Source organism: Miniopterus natalensis, chromosome X (genome assembly GCF_054644295.1).
Source record: "Miniopterus natalensis isolate mMinNat1 chromosome X, mMinNat1.hap1, whole genome shotgun sequence".
Lineage (NCBI taxonomy): Eukaryota > Metazoa > Chordata > Mammalia > Chiroptera > Miniopteridae > Miniopterus > Miniopterus natalensis.
The window spans coordinates 52,668,326-52,696,322 of NC_142103.1; the positions used below are offsets into that span (position 1 = coordinate 52,668,326).

The window sequence follows — 27,997 nt, forward strand, 5'->3', positions numbered from 1 at the left end:
TTCCTCTGAAATATGATCACCCGTTGCTTGCATCAATGTCTTTGTATCTATTTAGTTCATCAGATTCATTTGTTCATTAGTTTCTTCTTAAAGAAGACCCTTCAACATTTCCTGTAGTGTTGATCTGGTGGTGATGAACTCCTATAGCTTTTTCTTATCTGCGAAGCTCTTTATCTGACCTTCAATTCTAAATGATAGCTTTGCTGGGTAGAGCAATCTTGGTTGTAGTTGCTTGTTTTTCATCACTTTGAGTATTTCTTGCTACTCCTTTTTGGCCTGCAAAGTTTCTGTTGAGAAATCAGCTGACAGTCGTATGGGTGCTCCCTTGTAGGTAACTAACTGCTTTTCTCTTGCTGCTTTTAAGATTCTCTCTTTGTCTTTAATCTTTGGCATTTCAATTATGATGTCTTGCTGTGGGCTTCTTTGGGTTCCTCTTGTTTGGGACCCTCTACGCTTCCTGGATTTGTAAGTCTATTTCTTTCCTTTGGTAAGAGAAATTTTCTGTAATTATTTTTTCAAATAGGTTTTCAATTTCTTGCTCTCTTTCTTCTTCTTCTGGTACCCCAATAATACAGATGTTGGAACGCTTGAAGTTGTCCCAGAAGCTCCTTATACTATCTTCCTATTTCTGGATTCTTTTTTCTTTGTGCTTTTCTGGTCGAGTGTCTTTTGTTTCCTCATGTTCCAAATTGCTAATTTCATTCTCAGTGTCCTCTACTCTACTGTTGATTCCCTGTAAATTATTCTTCATTTCAGTTCATGTAGCCTTCATTTCAAATTGATACTTTATTATGTCATCAATGGTCTCAGTTGTTTTTGTAGTACTCTTACTAATATGCTTGAGTATCCTTTTAAGCATAATTCTGAACTCTGTATCTAGTAGCTTGCTTGGTTCTATTTCATTTAATTCCATTTCTAGAGATTTCTTCTGTTCTTTCCTTTGTGACATGTTTCTTTGCCTCCACATTTTGGCTGCTTCCAGGAGTTTGTTTCTATGTATTAGATAGAGCTGTTATGTCTCCTGTAATTTGTAGAGTGGCTTTGTGTAGTAGATGTCCTGTAGGGTTTAGTCGCTCAGCCTCCCCAGTCACCTGAGCTGGGCCTTCTAGGTGCTCCCCTGTGTGGGCTGTATACTCTGACTTGTAGTTGAGCCTTGGCTGCTATTGGCATCACTGGGAAGAATTGACCCCCAGGCCAATCAGCCGCAACTACAGCCAAAGAGCTGCTGTGCTGGAGACACCCCTATGGAGCAGGATTTACTTCAGTGGAGCTTTGGTGTTCACCAAGTACGTCCCTTGAGTGTGTCACTCATGGATGTGGTAGGGTTGTAATCCAGTGTGGTTGAGTTTGACCACCAGGTGCACTGTTTCTGGGGCCTCCTGGGAGGTGCAAAGTCAGCCTCTGCCAGTGTCTTGCCCAGGGCCACCCAGTATGAGCTACACAGCAAACCGTAGTTGGCTGCTACTTGTGCTGGGGTTGGCAGTGTTCAGGAGAGGCCAAGCTATGAACCAATGCAGGCTGCCACTAGTGCCAGGCCAGGGGCCACTTATCAAGCCATATGGGGCATGCTGCTGCATATTTGAGAGATTTTAGGAAAGTCCTAATCATGAGGCTGGAGAGGCCACTTGCATAGAAAAGCCATTAGAAATGGCTTAGATGAGCTTGCAAGTAGGGAGAGGCAGAGTATCCGGGATTCACTGGGCCGGTGTGAAAGGTGTGAGTCAGATGCTAGAGATTCAACTATGGTGCCTGCCTGCCGGCTGTGTGGGGGGAGGACTCTCCAAAGGAGTAATGGCCTCTGCCAGCTCTTCTTGTCTGGGGGAAAGCTGCCCCTTCACCTCTCACCCCAATTTCAGGCATGTTAGTTCCTCCCCAAGTGTCCTAGGTTCCTTTCAAGCTGCTGCCCAGTGCTGGAGCTCACAGGGAGTGTGTCTGAGTGAGTCCATTCGCAGACCCTTTAAGAGGAAAGCCTGGGACTCCTGCAGCCTCCGTGTCTCTCAGGGACAGGCCTGGCTGTTTTTCACAGCCCGAAGTTGTGGGGACATCTCTTCTCTGCCCTGGAGCTCTGGGCTGGGGGTCCTGATGTGTGACTGGGACCCCTCACTTTTCCGGGAAACCTCCACTGCCGAGATATTCCTCCCAGGTTTAAACTGCGGCACCGGGTGTGAGCCTGTGATAGTGTCTCCGCAAATCAGCCCTGATCTGCCCGTGTGTCTTCCCCTCCTACCGGTCTCGTTGCTCCTTCAGTTCCCTCCTTGTAGGGCTTCTGTTCGCTAGATTTCAGGAGGTTCTGAGTGATGGTTCTTCTGTATTTTAGTTGTAATTTTGATGTGGTTGTGGGAGGCGGAGGGAACATCTGTTACTTACGCTGCCATCTTGTTTCCTCTCCTCTGAGAGTTTATTATTGATACATAAATATGCCATTGATTTCTGTGTGTTGATTTTGTATCCTGCTACATTGCCAAGTTAATTTCGTAAATCTAGTAGATTTTTAGTGGAGTCTATAAGATTCTATGTACAATATCATATCATTTGTGAATGACAGTTTTGCTTCATCCTTTCCAAATTGGATGCATTTTATTTTTTATTCTTGTCTGACTTCTGTGGCAAGGACTTCCAGTACTATGTTGAATATGAGTGGTGAAAGCAAACATCCCTGTTTTGTTCCTCTTCTTAGGGGAAATGCTTATAGTTTTTGCTCATTGAGTATGATGTTGACTGTAGGCTTGTCATATATGGCCTCTATTATGTTGAAGTATAATCCCTTATTCCCACTTTACAAAGAGTTTTTATTAAAAATGGGTTTTGGGTTTTGTCTAATGCTTTATCAGCATCTATTAATAAGAACATGTGATACTTGTCTTTCAATTTGTTTATATGATGTATCACATTTATTGACTTGGGAATATTGTACCAGCTTTGCATCCTTGGAATAAATCCCACTTGGTAATGGTGTATGATCTTTGTAATATATTGGTGGATCTGATTTCCTAATATTTTGCTGAGTATTTTAGCATCTATGTTCATCAGGGATATTGGCCTGTAATTCTCTTTTTTGTAGTGTCTTCCTAATTCCTGCTTTTGGAATTAGGATAATGCTGGCCTCGTAATAAGAGCTTGGACATTTTCCCTCCTGTTTCATTTTTTGGAATAGTTGGAGGATGACAGGTATTAGTTCTTTGAATGTTTGTTACAATTGCCCTCTGTAGCCATCTTGACCAGGGCTTTTGTTTGCTGGAAGTTTTTTCATTTTATTACTGATTCAATTTCGCCAGCTTTTATCAGCCTATTCAGGATTTCTGATTCTTCCTGATTAAGAGTTGGAAATTGTATTTTACTAGGAATTTGTCCATTTTGTATATGCTGTCCAGCTTGTTGGCATATAGGTGTTCATACTGTTTTCTTACAATCCTTTGTATTTCTGTGGTGTCAGTTGTTACTTCACTTCTTTCATTTCTGATTTTATTTATTTGGGTCCTCTCTCTTTTGTTTCTTGATGAGTCTGGCTAAAGGTTCATCAATCTTGTTTACCTTTTCAAAGGACCAGCTCTTGGTTTCATTGATCTTTAGTATTGTTTCTTTAGACTCTATGTCATTTATTTCTGCTCTGACCTTTATTATTTCCTTCCTTCTACTTTGGGCTTTTTATGCTGTTCTCTTTCTAATTCTTTAAGTTGTAGGGTTAGTTTATTAGAAGTTTTTGTTTTTTGAGGTAGGCCTATAGTGCTATCAACTTTCCTCTCAGGGCTGCTTTCACTATGTCCCATATATTTTGGGTTGTTGTGTGTTCATTCTCTTTTGTTTCCAGGAAGTTTTGGTTTCTTCCTTGCTCTCATTGGCAAACCATTCATTGTTTAATAACTTGCTATTTAGCCTCCATGTGATTGAATGATTTTTAGTGTTTGAATGATTTTTAGTGTTTTTTATTGTAGTCGATTTTTAGTTTCATGCCTTTGTGATCAGAGAAGATGTGTGATGTTTTCATTATTATTGAATTTGTAGAGACTTAGTTTGTGTCCTGACATTTGGCCGGTCTTTGAGAATGTCCCGTGCACACTTGAGATGAAGGTATATTCTGCAGATTTGGAGTGAAACATTCTGTAAGTATCAATTAAATCCATTTGATCTAGTGTGTCATTTAAGGTCTCTGCTTCCTTGCTGATTTTTTGCCTAGATGTTCTATCCAGTGATGTCAGTGGGGTTTTTAAGTCTCCTATTATGATTGTATTGCTGTCGTTCTCTCCCTTAAATTCCTGCAGGTTTTTATTATATATGTGGGTGCTCCTATATTGGGTGCATGTTTACCGGAGTTATATCTTCCTGTTGTACTGATCCCTTTAGTATTATGAATTGGTGTTCATTGTCTCTTCTTATGGCCTTCATTTTGAAGTCAATTCTGTCAGATATGAGTATTGATACCCCAGGGTCATTTTCATTTCCATTTGCATGAAATGTTTTTTTCATCTCTTCACTTTCATCCTATGTGAGTTTTTGGTTCTGAGGTAGGTCTCTTGTAAAAAGCATATTTTTGGGTCATATTTCCTTATCCATTCAGCTACCCTATGTCTTTTGATTGGTGCACTTAAGCCATTGATATTTAAGGTTATTATCATTATTATTTTAATCCTCACTGAAGAATATACTTTCTATTGCTTTTCAGAGAGTTTGAAGGGGGCGGGGGGAGAGAGAGAGAGAGAGAGAGAGGGAAACATCGATGTGAGAGAGACAAATCAATTGGTTGGCTCCCACACATACCATGACCATGGCTATGGATCAAGCCTACAACAGAGGTAAATGCCCTTTACTGGAATTCAAGCTGAGACCCTTCATTCCATAGGCCGACACTAACCAATGAACCAAGTCAGGTATGGCTAAGGTTGTTATTGACAGGTACTTATTTGTTGCAATTTTTGTTCTTTATGCCTGTGATCCTCTCTCTCTCTCTCCACTCCTCCTTACAACAGTCCCTTTAGCATTTCTTGCAGTCCAGGTTTGGTGGTAATAAACTCCTTTGGTTTTATTTTGTTTTTTGTGTTCAAATTTCTTTATTTCTCCTTCAATTCTGATAGCCTTGCTGGATGAAGTTGTCTTGGATTCACTACCATGTTTTTCATTACTTTGTATTCTTCATGTCACTCCCTTCTGGCCTGAAGTGTTTCTATTGAGATATTAGCTGACAGTCCAATTGGAGCTCCTTTGTAAATCACTCTCTTGCTGCCTTTAATATTCTTTCTTTGTCTTTAATGTTTGCCATGGTGTGGGTCTTTTTGTGTTCATCTTGATTGGGATTCTCTGTGTTTCCTTGACTTGTGTGACTTTCTCCTTCACCAGGCCAGGGAAGTTTACTGTCATTAATTCTGCAAACAAGTTTTCTATTCTTTGTTCACTTTGCTGTCCTTCTGGTACCCCTATGATGTGGATGTTGATACATTTCATGTTGTCCCAAAGCTCCCTTAAACTCTCCTTTAGCTTTTTAATTTTTTCCAATTGCTGCTCTGATTGGGTGTTTTTTCTACCTTGTCTTCTAATTCACTGATTTGGTCCTCAGCTTCTTCTAATCTACTGTTGATTCCTTCCAGGGTATTCTTTATTTCAGTTATGTTATTCTTCATTTCCAATTAATTCTTATTCATGGTCTCTACCTCTTTTTTCATGCTGGTGTAGTTCTTTTTAAGTTTCTTATAATTCCCACTAAGTTGCTTGAAGTTATCACTAAGTTGAGCACCCTTTTAACCATTACTTTGGGTTCTTTTTCTGACTAAATGCTTGCCTCCATTTAATTTAGTACCTTTTCTAGTGATTCCTACTTTTTTTCATTTGGGGGTTGTTTACTTATTTCCCAATTTTAGAAGTCCGGTAGTTTGGGATGCTTGGTGGGTTGGGTGGTTACAGGGGCAATGGTTTGCACTGGATGGCAGAGGTGTGTCCAATCTTCTGATGGCACTGGGTTAGGCACAATGGGTTGCAGTGGTAGGCCCCAGCATCTGGAGGCGTGGGTTGGCAGCACAGTAAATCTTCCCAGCATGCTGGGTCAGGAGTGCCTTGTTGCAGAGGTTGGTATATGTGCCTGGGGATACTGGGTCATGTTTGTGAGGCCAGGTGTGAGGTGGAAGGGCTGGTCATCCACTGGCACTTGTTCAGACACAACAGGTCTCCATGGCAAGTCCCTGCATCAGGGGGTGCTGGGTCAGGGTGGCAGGGCTGGGTGGGGCCACATCAAGGTGGTGGTGCCAGTCATCCAGAGGCACTGCATCAGGCACATCAGGTCAGGGAAGCAGCTCCCTGCATCTGGGCACACGTGCATCAAGGCGGCAGGGTAGTCAAGCACAGGTGGGTCAAGGAGGTATGGCAGATCAGGCGCACTGGACATCAAGATGTCCAGGTTAGTTTTTCCAGGGCACCAGTTCAGCCCACTGGGTCGTGAAGTGAGGCCCATTTGTTCAGGGGCATTGGGTCCCAGAGGTGGGGTAGTGCACACCTGGGGCATCAGGGCACTGGGTAATGGCTGCTCCCTGCAGCCTCCTCCCAAGGATGACGCTACGGATCCTCTAAAGTGGTGCACTCTCTCATTTCAAATGGAGAGAAGCACCTGGCAGAGGAGCACGTGGTGGCAGCCAGCAGATCCTCTGCCAGGAGTGCCTGAACTGCCCAGTTGAATTTCCCACACTGACACACAGAAGCCCACCCACACGCACAACCATGCACACTCTCATCCTCACTCTGGTCCTGCCCACTGCCATGTTGGTTCTCCTGCCGTTGCTATTTTAATAGAAATTTCCTTGAAACCATATTGGGTAGTATGGACATTTCAATTATGTTAATTTTTCCCTTACATGAACATGTTATATGCTTACATTTTTTTGTATTATGTTCATTTCCTTTCTTCGGTATCTTATCATTTTCCAAGTACAGGTCTTTTACCTCCTTGGTACAATTTAATCCTAGGCACTCTATCTTTTCTTGTTGCAAGAGTAAATGGGATTTGTTTCCTAGTTTCTTGATCTGATAGGTCATTATTGGCATACAAAAATGTCACTGATTTCTTAATTTTGTATCCTACTTTTCTGAATGCATTAATTAAATGTGGAATTTTTTAGATTAGGTATTTAAGGTTCTCTCTATATAATACCATGTCATCTGTGAATAATGAGTTTTACTTCATCCTTCCCAATTTGGATGCCTTTTATTTCTTCTTCATGTGTGATCACTGTGTCTAGGACTTCCAGTAGTATGTTAAGCAACAGTGGTGAAAGCAAATATCCCTGTATTGTTCCTAATCTTAAGGGAAATGCATTTAGGTTTTTGCCCATTGAGTATGATGTTGGCTGTCTGTTTGTCATATATGGGCTCTATTATGTTGAGGTATGATCCCTCTATTCCCACATTGCTGAGAGTTTTTGTCATAAGTAGGTGTTGGATTTTCTGAAATTCTTTTTCTGCATCTATTGATAAGATTATGTGATCTTAATCCTTCATTTTGTTCACTTAATGTGTCACATTTATTGATTTGTGAGTATTGTACCAACCTTGCAGCCCCAGAATAAATCTCACATGATCATGGTGTATGATCCTTTCAACATATTGCTAGATTCAGTTTTCTAATATTTGGTTGAGGATTTTATCACCTATGTTCATCAAGGAAACTGGCCTATAATTTTCTTTCTTTGTAGAGTCTGTATTGGGTTTTGGAAACAGGATAATCCTGGCCTTGTAAAATGAGCTTGGAAGACTTCCCTCCTTTTGAATTTCTTTGGAATAGTTTGAGAAGGATGTTAGTTTTTCTTTGAATGTTAGGTAAAATTAGCCTGTGAAGTCATCCGGTACACAACTTTTGTTTGCTGGGAATTTTCTGATTACTGACTTGATTTCATTAGTTGTAACTGTTCTATTCAGATTTTCTAATTCTTCCTCCTTCAGTTTTGGAAGATTGTATGTTTCTAAGAATTTATCCATTTTGCCTAGCTTGTCCAATTTGTCAGCATATTCATAGTATTTTCTTATAATCCTTCGTATTTCTATGATGTCAGTGTTACTTTTTCTCTTTCATTTCTGATTTTATTTGGGTCTGATCTCTTTTTTTCCTCAAGCGTCTGCTTAAAGGTTTGTAAATCTTGTTTATCTTTTCAAAAAAACCAGCTCTTGGATTCATTGATGTTTGTATTGTTTTTTGTTTGTTGTTTTTTAGTTTCTATGTCATTTATTTCCACTCTATTATTTCCTTCCTTATACTTACTCTAGGCTTTGTTTGTTTTTCATTTTTTAGTTCATTTAGGTGTAGGGTTAAGTTGCTTATTTGAGCTTTTTCTTACCTCTTGAGGTAGGCCTGTAATGCTATCAATGTCCCTCTCAGGGCTGCTTTCACTGTGTTCCATAGGTTCTGGTTGTTGCGTGTTAATTTTCATTTGTCTCCAGTTTACTTTTGATTTCTTCCTTGATTTCATCTTAACCCACTCATTGTTTATTAAAATGTTATTTATCCACCATGTTTTTAATACTTTTCAGTCTTTTACTGTAGTTGATTTCTAGTTTCCTAACATTGTGGTCAGAGAAGATGCTTTATGTGATTTCACTCTCCTTGAATTTATTAAGATTTATTTTTTGTCCTAAAACATGGTCTACCTTTGAGAGTGTTTCATGTGCACTTGAGAAGATGTATTCTCCTTCTTTGGGATAAAATGTTCTGTAAATATCAATGAAATCCTTCTGATCCAGTATGTCATTTAAGTCACTGTTGCCTTGTTAATTATTTGACTGGAAGATCTATCCATTGATGTCAGTGGGTGTTAAAATCCTTTACTATGACTGCATTTCTGTTAATTTCTCCTTTAATATCCACCAAGGTTTTCTTTGTATATTTAGGTGTTCCTATTTAGGGGGCACATATGTTTGCAAGGGTTATATCCTCTTGTTGGATCAATCCCTTCAGTATTATGTAGTTGACCTTTGTTCTTGTGGGGTTTTTTGGTATAGCCTTTGTTTTGAAGTCTATTTTGTCTAATATAAGTATCCTACATGAGCTTGTTTTGTTTCCGTTTGCATGGAATATTTTTTTCCCATCCCTTCACTGTCTGTATGTATCTTTTGTTCTGAGGTGGGTCTATTGTAGACATCATAGTATGGATCATGTTTTATTAAGCATTCAGCTAACCTATGCCTTTTGATCAGAGCATTTAATTCATTTAAATTTGAGGTTATTATTAATAGGTACTTATTTTTTGACATTTTATTCATTTTTAAATGCTTTTGTTCATTTTTAGAGAGAGAGGAAGGGAGATGGAGAGATACGTCAATGTGAGGACAGAATATCAATTGGCTGACTCCTGCACACCCTCCATTGATAAGCAAGCCCACAACCTGGGCTTGTTCCCTGACTGGGGGTTGAACCAGCAACCTTTGGGTGAATGGGACAATGTCCAACCAACTGAGCGGCACCAGCCGGGGTGCCATTTTACTCTTTATACTTATGTTCCTCTCTTTCTCTTATTTTCTTCTTAAAGCAGCCCCTTTAACATTTCTTGCAATACTGGTTTTGTGGTAATGAACTCCTTTAGCTTTTTTTTTTTTGTCTGGTAAGCTCTTTATTTCACTTCAATTTTAAATCATAGCTTTGCTGGATAAAGTAGTCTTGTTTGTAGTTCTTTCCATTTCATAATTTTGAGTATTTCATGCCAATCTGTTTCAGCCTGGAGTATTTCTGTTGAGAAATCAGCTTACAGCCTTATGAGAGCTCCCTTGTAGGTAACTAACTGTCTCTTTCTGTCTTTAAAATTCTGTTTTAACCTTTGCCATTTTAATTATGATGTGTCTTATTGTGGGTCTTTTGGGGTTCATATTGTTTGGGCCTCTCTGTGCTTACTGAACTTGTGTGACATTTTCCTTCACGAGGTTAGGAAAGTTTTCAGCCATTTTTTCTTCAAACAGGTTCTCAACCCCTTCTCCTTCTGGTGTCCCAATGATGTGGATGTTGTCACACTGAGTTGTCCAAGAGATCCTTTCCACTTTCTTTATTTTTTAAATTCTATTATCTTTTTGTTGCTCTGCTTAGGTGTTTACTGTTTACTGCTTGTTCTCGAAATCACTGTTTTGATCCTCTGCTTCATCTAACCTGCTGTTGATTCTTTCTAGTGTATTTTTCAATTTAAATATTGTATTCTTCATTCCTGGCTAGTTCTTTTCATAGTGTCTATGTCCTTGTTAATGCTTACTGTCTCCTTGTTTATGTACTCATTGAGATCTTCCTTTCTTCCCCTAAGGTCCTTGAGCATCCTTACAACCATTGCTTTAAACTCTGCATCTGTATCTTGATTGCTTCCATTTCATTTAACTTTTTTTTCTGGAGATTTTTCTTGTTCTTTTATTTGGAGCATATTTCTTTATCTCCCCATTTTGTCTGCCTATTTGTGTTTGTCTCTGTGTATCAGGTAGATCTGCTATGACTTGTTATGAAGATTTTATGATGTAGGTGTTTTGTTGGGCTCTGTGTGCAATCTTTGAGATCACCTGAGTTTGGTGCTCCAGGAATGTTTCTTGTGGGTTATGTGCACTCTCCTGCTGTAATTGAGTTTTAAATGCTGTTGGCTCTTTTGTGGGTGGATTTAACATATTAGGTTTACACTTGCATGGAATATCTTTTTCTATCATTTCACTTTAAGTCTATGTGTATTCTCAAAGGTGAAGTGACTCTTTTGTAGGCAGTATACAGTTGTGTCTTGTTTTATATTTTTATCCATTCAGCCACTCTGTGTTGATAGAATTTTACCCATTTACATTTAAAGTAATTATTGATAGGTAAGCAATTACTATTACCATCTAAATTATTTTCTGGCTGTCTTATAGTTCCTTTATTCCTCTCTTGCTACTTTCCTGTATGAATTGATAATTTTCAATAGTGGTATGCTTTTCTCTTTTTCCTTTGTGTATCTACTGTAGGTACTTGTTTAGTGGTTATAATGAGGCCATCATAAAACATCTTATAGTTACAACAGTCTATTTTAAGCTGATAAATCAAGTCTGACCACATACAAAAATTCTACCCCTATACTTCACCCCAAAGTTTATGTATTTGATATCACAGTTTACATCTTTTTAATGTTATCTATTAACAAATAATTGTACCTATAGTTATTTTTAATCCTTTTTGTCTTTTATCATTTATAATAGGCTTAAGCATACTACCATATTAAATTATTATAAGTTAGACTATACACTTAACTTTTACTTGTGTATTATTCATACGTTTTCATGTTACTAAGTGATGTCCTTTCATTTCTGCTTGAAGAATTCGTTTCACCATTTCTTGTAAGACAAGTTTAATGGTGATGAACATGTGTCTTGGAGATCATTTTGAGTTAAAATTGTTTGGAAACCAATAAGCTTCATGAACCTACTCAGAACAGGGAAGATCTCAGCCATTATTTTTTAAGTAAGCTTTCTGCCTCTTTCCCCTCCTCTCTTATACTTCTGGGACTCCAATATTTTATCGGTTGGTTCTCTTAATCTTATCCCATCATTTGCATAGGCTTACTTCACTCTTTTTCATTTTTTTTTTTTTGGGGGGGGTAGTCTACTATGATTGCACAATATCAGATAACCTGCCTTTGACTTCACAGATTCTTTCTTCTGTTTGATCAAGACTGTTGTTGATACTCTCTATTGGATTTTTCATTTCATTCATTGTATTCTTCAGCTCTAATTTCTGTTTGGTTCTTTTTTAAAATTTCTATTCTCTGCTAAATATATTGTTTTGTTCATGAATTGTTCTCTTGATTGTGTTGAATTGTCTCCCTGCTTTTTCTTGTAGTTCACTGAGCTTCCTTAAAACCATTATTTTGAATTGTTTATTTGGTAAATCACAGGTCTCTATGTTTTGGGGGGTTCCATATCTTTGGGGGTCATTTTCTAGAAAATATTATGTTTCTTTAGAGATGTAACATTTCCTTGATTTTCACATTCCTAGCAGTCTGGCATTGCTGTCTTTACATTTAAAGAATTAGTCACGCCCTGGTCAGTGTGGCCCAGTTGGTTGAGCATTGTCCCATGCACCAAAAGATTGCTGGGTCAATTCCTGCTAAGGGCACATGCCCGGGTAGTGGGTTTGATCCCAGTAGGGAGTATACAGGAGGCAGTCAATCAATGTTTCACTCTCATATCAATGTTTCTCTCCCCCACTCCCTCTTCCTTCCTTTCTCTCTAAATGTTTTGTGTGTTTTTTTAAAGGAAGAAGTAGTAGTCACCTCCTTCAGTATGTATTGACTGGCTTCTTCTATGCATCCAATAATGATTTTATTTTTCTCCAGCAGTGATCTGGAACTTCTCTGCTGGACTCCTAGACTTGAAAAAATCACTCTCATCTGTAGGTCATTGTCAAAATCAGTGTTCTTTACAGGGAGGACAGAAGCAAACTGTTCTGCCATTTTGATGACACCTTTTAACAATCAGTTTTCAAAGGTGGTGTCAAAAATATGAGGATACTGGATTCCAACAAACAATATGGAAATATTTGGGAGGAAGTTTTAGTAGTGTTCATTTGAAATTTTTAATTAAACTTTTTATTTTGAGATCCTTGTAAATTCACATGTAGTTGTAGAGAAAATACAAAGGTGTGCTTTGTACCCTTTATTCAGTTTCTCTGATGATAACACTTTGCAAAACTACAGTACAATAATATAGCCAACATATTGCGATTGTTACAGAACACAGTTAAGAGAACATTTCTATTGTCACAAGGATCACTCTTGCTACTCTTTTGTTACCACACTCACTTCTCTCCTGTCTCCACCCTCTTGTAATCCCCTGGCAACCATTAATCTATTCTCTATTTATAAATTATATTAAAACATTATATAAATGGAGTCACACAACATGCAACCCTTAGCAATTAGCTTTTCTCACTCAGCGTAATTCCTTTGAGATTCACCCAAGTTATTGCATGTACTTATATCTGGCTCCTTTTTACTGATGATTATTACATGGTATGAATGTACCACAGTTTGCTTAATTTTCACCCAATGAAGGGCATCTGGGTTGTTTACAGTTTTGGCCATTATGAACAAAGCTGCTATGAACATTTGATTAGAAGTTTTTATGTGGAAATAAGTCTTCATTTCTCTGGAATAAATGTCCAAGAGTGTAACTGCTGCGCCATATGGTAATTGTATGTTTCATGTCATAAGAAAGTACTAAACTATTTTCCAGAGTGGCTGTACCATTATACATTCTCACCAGCAAGGTATAAATGACTCAATTTTCCCATATTCTTGCCAGCATTTGGTGTTGTTACTATCTTCTGTTTCAGCCTTTCTAATAGGCATGTAGTAATATCTCATTGTGGTTTTAATTTCTCCAGTAATTAATGATATTGAACATGTTTTCATATGTTTAACTACTATTCATATATCCTCTTCAGAGAAATATGTTTATCTATTGTCTGTTTTCTAACTGGAATAGGTAGTTTTTACTGTTGAGTTTTGAGAGTTCTTTATATATTTTAGATACTAATGTTTCATCAGATATGTGGTTTGCAGATATTTTTTCCTAGCCTGTAGCTTGTCTTTTCATCCTCTTCACATGGTCTGTCACAGAGCAAATTTTTCTATTTTGATGTCTATTTTATCAATTTTTCATTTTGTGGTTCAAGATTTTGTTGTCAAGTCTAAGAACTTATCTGCCCAGCACTAGATCCTAAAGATTTTCTCCTTTTAATTCTAAAATTTTTTAGTTTTAAATTTGAGGAGGGGGGGGAGATTAACCTAAGAATTTATATGCACAACCCAAGGACACAGAGAATGCTGGGGAGAGGGGCTGAGGAGGGGGCTCGGGTGGGGTGAAAGGGGCCAATGGGGAGAAAAAGGGACATTTGTAATATTTTGAACAACAACAAAAAATTTGAGCCCATTATCCATTTCAAGTTAATTTTATAGGGTGCAAGTTTAGTTTGAGGTTCTTTTTTTAATATTTGCCTTATGGAAGTCCAATTGTTTCAGCACCATTCATTGAAAAGGCTATCCTTCCTCCAGCGATTGCTTTAGCACTTCTGTCAAAAATCAGTTGTGTGAATTTGTGTAGGTCTATTTCTGTGTTCTCTATTTTGTTCTGCTGAGCTAATATGTCTGTCCCTCTGCCAATACCACACTGTCTTGGTTACTATAGCTATATAATTAGTGTTAAAATCAGGGTAGGCTGATTACTCCAACTTTATTCTTTTTCAAGATTATTTTATTCTAATGTACTCATCTGATTTTTAACTTGTCCCAAAACCTCTGGAGATCAGGGCTATGCTCATGGCTGTAGGGAATTCTATGACAGACTGAAATAGTTTGATGGATCAGGAAGTGGCATAGATCTCTCAAGAAGTTATATATTATATTAATTTTTAAGATCAAGGCAGTATGAAAGACAAATGTAAAATGAAATGGTCTTCCTTGGAGCTAGGCTCTGTCCTCCAGAGCAGTAGACTGAGTTTATAAGGTCCCATGGCATTACAGATGGGGTTGCTAAGGGACACTAGAATAATTACCTATCCAATTACATTGCATTAGAGAAAGCTGAACAGTTCTTCCCCATCACTTTCCAGAAGGGGTCACTGGAATAGTTAAGGAAGCTAGATTTCACTGGTATCTAAAAGAACTCCCTTCCTGCTCTTCCCATGTATATGATATAACTATTAAATTACTAAGTTTGACAACTACTTCCACATGTATAGTACCTTGGAGTCTCAAAATATATCAGTCACCACAGTCCTGGACTAAGAGAGTCTTGAAGACTAGAAATAGAAATAAGGGAAGAGATTTGTAGGAATTCTGGGTCATTTTAAACTAGATGAGTTCCTTTGAAGTCTTTAAGATTGCTATTAAAGGTGAAAAGCTGTTGAGGTGAACCAGTGTTTAGATACTGGGAGACAAGAGAGGAACTGAAAGGTATAGGTTGAGACTAGAGAGGACAGGGAAGGAAACTGACACAAAGGCTTGGTATGACTGAGCAGGACTGTTTTCTGGTTCCTTTATTTGTGTTTTCCAAAGCTTTAAGGATTCTCAGTCAAAAGACCAGCCAGTCTCAAATAAGCTTTAGGGAACCTGGGCTGTGGTAAAGGAGTACCATCCCATCACAAAGGTCAGTGTGGTGAGGACAGTGAAGGAAATCAGAGTGAGAGAAGCTCAGGAAGTGAGAGCCTCCAAGAGACAGAGGCAGGCCACCAGGACAGTAGCTTCTTTGTAACCTGAGGACTCTCCACCTGCCTGGGGCTCTTTTCTGCTCATATCTCTGTCTAAAGAAGGGGAATATTCCCTCACAGTGTTCTCCTATTATACAGATCATACCTTTACTGACAGTAACTCCGGATTGCTTTCTAACATTATCCCTCACTTTTTACGCCCAAGAGGTTAGGAGTGGTTGCCTTTAATTACATATCTAAAGAAAATCACATTTGCATGATGAGGGAAAGAGCCAAGGAGGGCCTCCCAAGGGCAAGCAGCAATAAGCAGTTAAAAGAATGGTCATGTCTAACTAGAGGGGCTCCAGCTAGGTACACTGCTTACTTGGAAATCAGATATTCACAGGTGCTCAGCTTCCTCAATGATAAAACAGTGTCATTAGGAGTAATTAGGGTGCTTTATGTGACTATTGGAATTTCAGGTAACTTAAATCTGATAATTTTGTATGGTGATTCATTCTGAACAAGAGCCCACTGAGAAAGCAGAAGGAAAGGCCTGGGGAAACAGGTCTCACTAAGATTGCTCACCCCTGGGGACAATAACAGTGGCTATCAGTAATAGAAATATTTGTTGGTAATTGAGGTGAAACAAAAAAAAGTGAGCTGTTTTTTCTCAAAATGGAAAATCAGCAGACCCCTTAGGTGGAGAAGAGAGAGAACGGGACTTATAGTCAAGCTGACTTCGGTTCAGAGTCACTTTGCCTCAGTTTACTAATCTAGAAAATGAGGTTAACAATGCCTACCTTTACAGGAGTGCCATAAAGATGAAATGAAAGAACTTATGTAAAATGACTGGGATTGAAATAAACAGACGGTAGTTCCTTCCCTTTGTTCAACTAAGCATTTTAATTTTGTCTAGTTCATAAAACAAGAAAATAGAGCTTCATTTCATATTCAAATTGATTTTCAAGATATTTTTCTTTTGTAAGTACTTTAGTTTATGGTTCAGAGAAAGAGACAGAATGAATGAATCTTCTTAATTCAGTTTGAAGTTCTTCATTCTGATTTGGGATTCTTGGTTTGCCAAATGTCTCCAAACCAATGAAAGAAAGTTCACATTTCCCTAATATATTTATAGTTATTAATAAATCCTACACATTTTCTATTGCCCACCACTCTCTAAATTGTTAGTAAAGTTTTGTTTCTTCCTCTCTCTCATTTATTTAAGTAAAAATAAAAATAAAAACAAGCTTTCTTTTTTTCCTTTACCCAATGAGCTATCTTTGGACATAACTACCTTACACTATTCATTACTCAGATTTAAAACTTTAAGATCATTTGCCACATTCAAAGAGAGACACTTGGGAACCTGAAACTCTTCACCACCCCCAAGTGAACTTTAGCATGGAAATAAGCCAAGGAATATGCAAGCACATAGCCTGTGGCTTTCCAGTATCACAAAGAGAGTGAGTGGTGGGGTGGGGGGGTGGAGTCTGGGGAGTGTTGGTAAAAGGTAGTTTTACCTTTTTGTTTAGAGACTTTTCTCACAGTCATTGCAGCCTGCCTCTTCTGATTTTCGGAGATTTCAAAGCCTAGAAACATAAAAACACATGATTTTGTTAAAGGAAACATAAACCTTTCTTAAATGTATAAAATAGTATATTCCTGGAAGAATAATTTTGGCAAGATATATCAAAAGTCTTTCTTTTAAAATTTTATTTATTGATTTTGGAGAGAGAGGAAGGAAGAGAGAAAGAAACATTGATTTGTTGTTCTACTTATTTAGGCATTCATTGGTTGACTCTTGTATGTACCCTGACTGGGGATCAAACCAGCAACCTTGGCACATCAGGACGATGCTCTAACCAACTGAGCTCCCTGGCCAGGGCCTCAAAAGTCTTGAAAAGTGAAAATGGAAAGTAGTTATAAACTTGGACAAAGGTTTAGCTACAAAGATGCATTTCATAGTATAAAGAAGGGAAAAAAAGAATGAGTTATGAGGCTGTTAAATGGAAAATGGTTGAATAAAACATGGTATAAAGTGGAAAAAATACTTCACAACCCAAAGCAAAAATACAAAGCAAAGTAAAGAATGTGTCAAAAGATAAGAGATTACAATAGGAACTGTATATAGAGATAAGAAAAGTTTCAGAAGACGGAAAAAAATCAAATGGCAAAAAGCAATTAATGAAATAACAGAAATGTCTGTGCAAGTCCTTTCACTATTTTTTAATTGAGCTATTTTGCTTTGAGTTATAGGAGGGCCTTACATATTTTGGAAAATAACCTCTTATCAGATACATGGTCTGAAACATTTTCTCTCATTTCACAGGTTGTCTTTTTGCTCTGTTGATGATTTCCTTTACTGTACAGAAGTATTTTAGTTTTATGTAGTCCCACTTGTCTATTTTTGCTTTGTTGCTTATGTTTTTGGTACCATATTCAAAAAATCATTGCCAAGACCAAATTCAAGAAGCTTTTACCCTATGAGTCTGATTTCATTCTTTTGCACGTTGATATCAAGTCTTCCCAGCACCATTTTTTAAAGAAATCATCCTTTCCTAACTTTGTATTCTTGGTACCCTTGCTGAAGACATGTTGTCTTACATGTGTAAGTTTATTTCTGGGATCTCTATTCTATTTGTTTGGCTTATACGTCTGTCTTTATAGTAGTACCATACTGTTTTTTAAAACTATTTTTAATGATTTTTAGAGAGAGAGGAAGGGAGAGGGAGAAAGAGAACATTGATGTGAGAGCAGAAGATCAATTAGCTGCATCCTGCATGCCTCTCAAAGGGGATTGAGCCCACAACCCAGGCATGTGCTCTGACCGATAATGGAACCAGCAACCTTTTAGTGCATGGGACAATGCTCAACCAGCTGAGCCACTTCAGACAGGACAGTACCATACTATTTTAATTACTGTAGCTTTGGAATATATTTTGAGTCAAGAAATGTGATACCTTCAGCTCTGTTCTCTCTTAGATACCTTTAGCTATTATGGTTTTTTGGGGGGTTTTACATGAATGATAGGATTGTTTTTTCTATTTCTATAAAAAGTATCATTGGACCTAGAGGTTATTATGCTAAGTAAAATAAATCAGACAGAGAAAGACAAATATCATGTGATTTCACTTATATGTGAAATCTAAAGAGCAAAATAAACAAACAAACAAAATAGAAACACACTCATAGATACAGAGAACAGACTGATGGTTGCCAGAGGGAAGGGGATTTTGGGGGCTAGGTGAAGAAGTTGAAGGGATTAAGAAGTACAAATTGGTAGTCACAAAATAGTCATGGGGATGTAAAGTACAGCACAGGGAATATAGTCAATAATACTGTAATAACTGTAAAATGATAAATGGGTACTTGAAATATCAGGGGGATCACTTTGTAAGTTATATAAATGTCTGACCACTATGCTGTACACCTGAAACTAATATGAAATAATACTGAACTTAAACTGTAATGGAAAAATTTAAAAAGTCATTGGAGTTTTAATAGGTTTGCATGAATCTGTAGATTGCTTTGAGGAAAATGGACATTTTAACAATTTGAAGTCTTCCAATACATGAACACAGAAGGTCTTTCTATTTATGTTTGTCTTCTTTAATTTCTTTCAGCAATATTTTGTAGTTTTCAGTGTAGAAGTCTTTCACCTCCTTGGTTAAGTTTATTCCTAACTTTTGTATTCCTTTTTATGTGATTGTAAGCAGATTGTTTACTAACTTTCTTTTCAGATAGTTTGTTGTGTGTATAAAACACAACTGAATTTTGTATGTTGATTTTATATCCTACAACTTTACTAACTTCATATATTATTTGTAAAAGCTTTTGGTGGAGTTTTTAGGGTTTTCTGTATATAAAGTTATATCATCTGCAAAGAGAAATAATTTTACTTCTTCCTTCCTGATTTGTATGCCCTTTATTTGTTTTCTTGCCTAATTACTCTTGCTAAAACTCCCACTACTATGTTGAATAGAAGTGGTAAAAGTGGGCATCCTTGTCTTTTTCCTAATTTTAGGAAAGGCTTTCAGTTTTCTCCTTTGAGTATGATGTTATCTATGGGCCTTTCATACATAGATTTTATTATGCTGAGGTAAATTCCTTCTATACGTAGTTTGCTAAGAGTTTTTGATCATGAAAGAGTGATGAGTTTTCTTGCCTGGCTGACATGGCTGTGGTTGAGTGTTGACTCATGAACCAGGATATCACAGTTCGATGCCCCATCAGGGCACATGCGCCGGTTACAGGCTCGATCCCCAATAGGGGGTGTGCAGTAGGCAGCCGATCAATGACTCCCTCTCATCATTGATGAATACCTCTGTTTCCCTCTCCCTTCCTCTCTCTGAAATCAATAAAAAAAAAAATGAGGTAATAAATTTTCTCAAATGCTTTTTCTGCATCTATAGAGATTATCATGTAATTTTCATCCTTCATTTTGGTAATGCGGTGTATCACTTTAATTGATTTGCATATGTTGAACCATCCTTTCATCCCAGGGATAAACCCCACTTGGTTATGGTGTATGATCTTTTTGTGCTGCTGAATTCTGTTTGCTAGTGTTTTACTGAGAATTTTTTCCTTATATTCATCAGGGACATAATTTGGAGGCATCACACTTCTTAATTCAAAATATATTCAAACCTACAGTAATTAAACATTATGTTACTGGCATAAAGACAGACATGTAGACCAAAAGAATAGGATAGAGAGCTGAGAAGTAAACTCATACATATACAGTCAATATATCCCTGACAAAGGAGCCAGCAATACAAAATGGAAAAAGGATAGTTTTCTCAAAAAAATGGTGCTGGAAAAACTGGATATCCAAATGCAAAAGAATGAAACTGACCTCCTATCTTACACCATACATGAAAGACTGAAGTGGACTGAAGACTTCATTGTATAACTTAAAACTGTAAATGTCCTAGAAGAAAACACAGGGAAAAAGCTTCTTGACATTGGTCTTGGCCATGATTTCTTGAAAATGATACCAAAAACATAGGCAACAAAGTAAAGCAGAAAAGTAGAACTACATCAAACTAAAATACTTCTGCATAGCAAAGGAAACAACAGGATGAATAGGCAACCTATGGAAAGGAAGAAAATACATTTGCAAACCATATATCTGATAATGGGTTAATTTTTACATATAAGGAACTTCTATGTGAAACACTGAATTGCAAAAAAAATAAATTAATTAAAAAATAATTTAAAAATCCTAGATTTTAAAAATGGGCAAAGGACTTATATAAACATGTCTTCAAAGAAGACACACAAATGGCCAACAAGTATACAAAAACATTCTCAACATTTCTAATCATCAGGGAAATGCAAGTCTAAACCACAAGAATATATCACCTCACTCTTGTTTGGATAGTTATTATCAAAGAAACAAAAGGTAAGTATTGGCAAGGATGTGGGGAAACTAGAACCATAGTACACTGTTCGGAATTAAAATGGTTCAGTCACTATGGAAAACAGGATGGAGGTTCTTCAAAAATTAAAAAATAAAACTACCATATGATTAACAATCCCACATCTGGATATATATCTAAAATAATTACAATCAAGATCTTGAAGAGATATTTGTACTCTCATATTGATTACAACATTATTCCCAACAGCCAAGATATAGAAACAAATTAAATGTCCATTAATAGATGAATAGATAAAAAATATGGTATATACATATAGTGGAATACTACTCAGCCCTAAAAAGGAAATTCTTCCATATGTGACAACATGGATAAATCTGGAGGACTTTATGCTAAGTGAAATATGGCAGCCAAAGAAGAACTAATGTGGCATGATTTTTTATATGAGGTATATAAACTAAATATGAGGTCAAACTCATAGACACACAGAATAAAATGGTGATTCCCAGAGGCTGACTGGAGGGGAAAATGTGAAGTTGCTGTTGAATAGGTATAAAGTTCCATTTATACAACATATAAATAAGTTTTAGAGATTTGCTATACAACATTGATCATACAGCTTATGTTACTGTATTATGCACTTAAAATTTGTTAAGAATATAGAGTTCATGGTAACTGTTTTTACCACACAAAAAAAGCTGGGCTGAAAGCAGGGCTGAGGTCTCCCCGCTCTGAGAGATAAGAAATTCTGACTCACAACTACATTCCATGTGCTTGGAGTTCCATCTTTCTCATGATCTTCCTGTCTGTAGAAAACAGCTTTGGCCTGTGCCCATGAGTTTGAGCCTGCCCATGATCTGTCATTCCTGACTGCCTGCCCTACAATTTTGGAGTTGCTCAGCCAGGATTCACAATCACATAAGCTAATTCCTTATTTAAAAAACAACAACAAAACTCTTAATAATCTCCTACTGGTTATGCTTCTCTGGTAGAACCTTGACTGATATAAAGAGTTATAGTAAGATTTTATATTCTTCACCTGGAGAGTTACTTATGATGAATTAAATTTTTAAAAAAGCAAGTTGAAGAGTAATATGCATAGTTTCTGTAAATAAAAATTTAAAAGTCTGATGTGTGTATATGTTTATATTAGCATTGGATAAATATGGAAAGAGGTACATCAAATTAACTCTGATTATCTCACACAGCATAGGAGTGGCAGAGAAGGAAAATAACTCTAAACTTTCTTTACTATATATCTATAAGTGTTTAAATGGTTATTATGACTATGTATATATTTATAATTAAAAAGTAAAACCCAGTTGGTATGGCTCAGTGGTTGAGCATTGACCCATGAACCAAGAGGTCATTGGTTCAGTTCTTGGTCAGAGCACATGCCTAGGTTATGGGCTCCATCCCCAGTAGGGGCCATGCAGGAGGCAGCCAATCTATATTCTCTCATCGATGTTCCTATCTCTCTATCCCTCTCCATTCCTCTCTCTCTAAAGAAAATCAATTAAAAAAAAACATATTAAAAAAAGTAAAAATAATAAACATAGAGTTTATGGTAAACCCATATGATAGCCATAATAATGATTAAAATATTAAATGATTTAGGGAAATGACAATAATATAATTTTAAGTGAAAAATAATGATATATAATTATATCTATCCATCTGGGGAGGCAGGAGGTGGGAGGAGATAGAAAAAAATATTCAGCCATGGTAGTTTTTTTTTAATTTATCATAGAAAAATGGGAAAATATATTAAAATGTTTATAAAAGTTAGCTCTGTATGTTCATGTGTGATTTTTAGCTTTATCTTTTTTTTCTTTTCTGGTCTACAATGAAAGTAATTTACTGTTATAGTCAGGAAAAAAAACTTACATTTTAAAAAAATTATTTTATTGTTGAGAGTATTACAGATGTCCCCCATTTGTCCCCCTTTGCCCCCTCCACCCGTATCCTACCCCACCCCAGGCCTTCCTGTCTATTGTCTGTATTCATGGGCTTTGAATATATGCTTATAAGTTCTTAGGTTAATCTCTTCCCAATCTCCTTCCTATCTTCCCTCTGAGATCTGTCAGTCTGTTTTATGCTTCCATGTCTGTGGTCCTATCTTGTTCGTCAATTTATTTTGTTCCTTAAATTCCAGAAAAACTTTACTTTTTAAAAACAAATATAGCCCTACCAGGAATGAACTTCTGGAAGCTTTTTTATTAGAAGCAGATTCTCAGTTATAAGTCATTAGGACACTGTGTGTGAGACATCGTGTTTGAACCAGAGGGAATGGAGGGGATCTTCAAGTTGATCTAGGGGCTTCAGAAAGCATAGTAAGAAAATTCCTTCAATAGCTCTAACTACCTAGGCAATGTTGAAGGCTGCTGCTGCCTGCCACTGGGAGAAGAAGCCAGTAGCATTTCTGTACCACTCCACATCATGTCCCAAAGCAGTGTCTATATGCTAAAAGCAATATGACACCAATGGGACTCCAAGTGAATTATCAATATGCATTTTACCCAGGACATGAGAAGACTAGGATGAGAGTAAGCAGTGTCTTTCTGATAACACTTCCTTGCCTTTGGACCATTTCAATCCCCGACACTGAAAGACAGGAGAATCCAATTACACCAGGACTCAGTGGTATGCTCTTTTTTCTAGAGGAGTTTCTACAAACTTGAGTGTACAAGTGTTTTAAGGTACAATTCTACTCCCATTTGGAGTGGCACAAAAACAGAAACTATATCATTTTTAGGGAATTGCAAAGCCTGGATTTTTATATTTTTATGCCATAAATGCAGGACCATGGGCAATAGGCCTGGTAGTACTTTGTAAACCACACAACTATAGCCAGTGGAGCCTAAATCTCATTTGGGAAGCAGCATGGAATAATACCTCTCCCAGCTATATCATCTGTGGAAAAGGGGAACAAGCTCTTTCATGCAAGAGTATGGTTTAGTGTGAATGTAAATAATGCAAGTGGTTATGATTTTAGATCCTATTCTATAATTCACTTTAAAATATTTTCATACACAGTGTGATATATACTTATACATTAATTTTAATCTATACTCTAGGATCATTTAGTTAATATTTGAAGTGCTCTAATCAGGAATGTACAATCAAGAGGTGATTTGTTAACAATATTATATACACTCAGAAATCTTTGCTACACATGTAGCTACTACCAGCACTCCAGTCACCTTAATGCACTAGGCCTAATTAGCCTAACACATGTTAAAAATGAACTTTCAGCCCTGGCCAGTGTGGCTAAGTTGATTGAGCATCATCCCATGCGCCAAAGGTCACTGGTTTGATTCCCGGTCAGGGGACATGCCCAGGTTTCATGATTGATCCCCAGTAGGAGGTGTGAAGGAGGCAGCCAATAGATGTTTCTATTTCACATCAATGTTTCTCTCTCTTTCCCTCTCCTTTCCTCTCTCTCTAAAAATCAATAAAAATATTTTTAAAAAATGAACTTTCACCGGGAAAGTGAATGTTATACAAATGTGCAGTGACCGCAAACGTCTTACAGGCACCTTACCCCTCACAAAAACTGGGTATAAGAATCCTGTAACCTGTGCCCTTCCAAAGGAAGCCAAAAGCTTAAAGTTGAAAACAGGTGCTATGTCTTGACCCACATCAGAAGATTCTGTCACCAGATTCTGACTAGAAAGTTAGCTGAATCCTGTCACTATAATATTATCAAATCTGCCTTGACTAACCTTTCACAGAAGATTCTGTCACGTATCTAAGAATAGAACGGAGACTGCATTGAGATTACAGAATAGGCTATATGATTACTTTTATGTTAATTTTCTGATAAATGTTCATATGCGTTAGAGAGTTGAGTCAGAGCTTTGCTTTCCATGTAATAGTTTTATCTAGTAATGAGGCTGTAGAGGAAGCTGACCTATAACTCACTTAACCCTAACTAATGGAAACTACTGGTATCTAACAAAATGCACCTAATAATAGGTCACCGACAAAGTGGATTAAGTCACTTTGCATTATAAATCTTCCTTCTGCCTCTAGAAAAATGAAAACTATTTCGAAACCTCTATGTTTTTCACAACTATATTCTAATATCTCTTTTGAAGTCACTTACCAATTTTTTCATCTTCCTGTACCATTTTCCTCTCTTCTCGGAAAGCCCTAAGCCAGCGTATCTTCTCCTCCAGCTTCTTGGCAAAGAATAGATGCACCTCCTCAGTCTCCTTGTTGTGAAGCTTAAAGGCATTCTTCATACTGACATTAAAGTCATCATCTCTGCCATCTTCAATGTCGAGTACCTCATATTTATCCATGTCAATGCGGCCTTTGTAGTATAGGATGTCTCTCCGAATAAGGTCCTAGGTGGGAAGGAACAGAAGGCTTTTCATTAAAAGTATATATAGAGTGGGTACCAGGAGAGTTGGCACATAGGGACATCAGGATGCTAACACTACTACTATTTTTTAATACCAATGGGAAGTGTTTTGGTCTAAATTTGGGCAAGTTATCTTTGGAGAAGGCCTAGTCTGCCAGGAGAAATGGTGGTAAAAATTAATGAAGAGCCTCATATATTCACATGGATGAATCTTACAAATTTTATTGTGTGAGAAAAATAGAAGATGTAGATATAAACAAATAATACATTGCCTATCTGTTGTTATCATAGTTGTTTTGCTCTTGAGTGCACAGAACTGAATTAATAGTAGCTCCATCCATGAGACACTCATCAGTTCATGAATGGTGCTCTTATTTATATATTTATTTAATTACTTTTTAAATATTTGAATAGAATTTAAAGAGAGAGGAAGGGAGAGGGAGAGAGAGAAGCCTTGATGTGAGAGGCAAACAGCAACGGGCTGACTCTTCCATGCCCCTTATCAGGGATTAAGCCCAGAACCCAGGCATGTGCCCTGACTGGGAAACAAAACAGCAGAGGACAGGGCTCAAAAAAGTGAGCCACACTGGCAAAGGCTACTTAATTACTTTTTTTGTTGTTTTTATTGTTCAAACTATTACAGATGTCACCTTTTTGTCGCATTGACCCTTATATCCCGAACCCACTCCCTTCCCCAAGCATTCACCACATGATTATCTGTGTCCATGGGTTATGCATATATGCATATAAATTCATTGGTTAATCTGTCCCCACCCACCCACCTTACCTCTGGGATTCATCAGTCTGATCCATGCTTCCAAGTGATGGACTCTACTTTATTCATCATTTTATTAAGTTCTTTAGATTCCACATATAAGTGAGATCATGTGATGTTAGTCTTTCTCTGACTGGCTTATTTCGCATAGCATAATATTCTCCACGTCCATCAACACTGTCCCAAAGGGTACGAGATCCTTCTTCTTTACAGCTGCATAGTATTCCATGGTGTAAATGTCCCATAGCATTTTTATCCACTCATCTACTGATGGGCACTTGGGCTGTTTCCAGATCTTAGCTATTGTAAATTGCACTGCTATGAACATAGGGGTGCATATATACTTTCTGATTAGTGTTTCAGGATTCTTAGGATATATTCCTAGAAGTGGAATCACTGGGTCAAAAGGCAGTTCCATTTTTAAATTTTTTGAGGAAGCTCCTCTTTTATCCATTTCGAATTTTTCTTGTGTATGGAGTAAGTTGGTGATCTGGTTTCTTTCTTTTTTTTTTTTTTTGCACATATCTGTCCAAGTTTTCCAATACCATTTATTGAAGAGACTGTCTTTACTCCATCATAAGCTCTTCCCTCCTTTGTCAAATATTAACTAACAATAATGGCTTGAGTCTATTTCTGGAATCTCTGTTCTGTTGCATTGATCTATATGTCAGTTGTACCAATAACAGGCTGTTTTGATTACAACGGTTTTGTAGTAAAGTTTCATAGTTGGTAAAGTGATCCCACCAACTCCATTCTTTCTCAAGATTGCTGTGGCTATTCAGGGTGTTTTTTGATACCAGAAATATTTTTGGAATAATTTTTCTAAGGTGAAATACATTGTTGGTATTTTAATAGGAATTGCATTAAATCTATAGATTGCTTTGGGTAGTATGGACATTTTAAGAATATTAATTCTTCCAATCCATGAGCATGGTATATTCTTCCACTTCTTTATATCTTCCTCTATTTCTTTTTTCAGTGTCCTGTAGTTTTCTTAGTACCGGTCTTTCATATCCTTAGTTAAGTTTATTCCTAGGTATCTTGTTTTTTTAGTTGCAATGATAAATGTATTGTTTTAATACTTTCTCTTTCTGACAGTTCATTGCTGGTATATAAAAATGCCGTCGATTTTTGAATGTTAATTTTGTATCCTGTCAAATTCATTTATCGAATCTAGTAGTACTTTAGTGGAATCTTGAGGGTTTTCTACATACAATATCATGGCATCTGTAAATAATGACAGTTTTATTTCCTCCTTTCCAATCTGGATACCTTTTATGTTTTCTTCCTATCTGATGCCTGTGGCAAGCACTTCCAGTACTATGTTGAATGAGAGTGGTGAAAGCAGACAACCCAGTCTTGTTCCTGTTTTTAAGGGGAATGGTTTTAGTTTTTTACCTTTTAGTATAATGTTGGCTGTAGGTTTCTTGAATATGGCCTTTATCATGTTGAGGTATGATCTCTCTATTCCCACTTTCTGAGAGTTTTTATAAAAAGGGTGCTGGATTTTGTCAGATGCTTTTTCTGAATCTATTGATATGATCATATGATTTATGCCTTTCATTTTGCTTCTGTAATGTATCACATTTATTCATTTGCAAATATTATGCCAGGCTTGCATCCCCATAATAAATGCTACTTGGTTGTGGTGTATGATCTTTTGAATGTATTGCTGGATCTGGTTTGCTAGTATTTTGTTGAGGATTTTAGAACCTATGTTCATCCAGGATATTGGCCTGCAATGTTATTTCTTTGTAGTATCTTTATCTGGTTTTGGGATTATGATGATGCTGGCCTCATAAAAAGAGTTTCGGAGTTTTCCATCCTCTTGAATTTTCTGCAGTAATTTGAGGAGAATAGGTGTTAATTCTTCTTTGAATATTTGGTAAAACTCGCTTGTAAATCCATCTGGTCCAGGACTTTTGTTTGTTGGGAGTTTTTTGATTACTGCTTGAATTTCATTACTTGTTACTGGTTTATTCACATTTTCTGATTCTTCCTGATTCAGCTTTGGAAGATTGCATGCTTATAGGAATTTGTCCATTTCACACAGGTTGTTGACTTTGTTGGCATATAGTGACTCATAATATTTCCTTACGATGCTTTGTATTTCTGTTGGGTCTGTTATATTGCCTCTTTCATTTCTGATTTTAATTATTTGGGTTCCCTCTATTTTTTTCTTGGTGAGTCTGGCTAAAGGTTCATCACTGTTATTTATCTTTTCAAATAACCAGCTCTTGGTTTCACTGATCTTTTGTATTGCTTTTTTTAGTCTCTATATCATTAATTTGTGCTCTGATTTTTATTATATCCTTCCTACT

At 37.1% G+C, this 27,997-nt stretch overlaps 1 protein-coding gene across 3 annotated transcripts in view; it reads right to left on the reverse strand.

Annotated features, from left to right (window-relative positions):
- Positions 1 to 27,997, reverse strand: part of ARHGEF9 (Cdc42 guanine nucleotide exchange factor 9) — a 288,918-nt gene that overhangs the window by 9,822 nt on the left and 251,099 nt on the right. For all 3 annotated transcript variants that reach the window (XM_087813329.1, XM_016216961.2, XM_087813330.1), the window contains 2 exons: positions 24,641 to 24,884; positions 16,672 to 16,740 (listed from right to left, as the gene is read on the reverse strand). In XM_087813329.1, the coding sequence (XP_087669455.1) occupies positions 16,672 to 16,740; positions 24,641 to 24,884 (313 nt within the window). The remainder of the gene's footprint in view (positions 1 to 16,671; positions 16,741 to 24,640; positions 24,885 to 27,997) is intronic.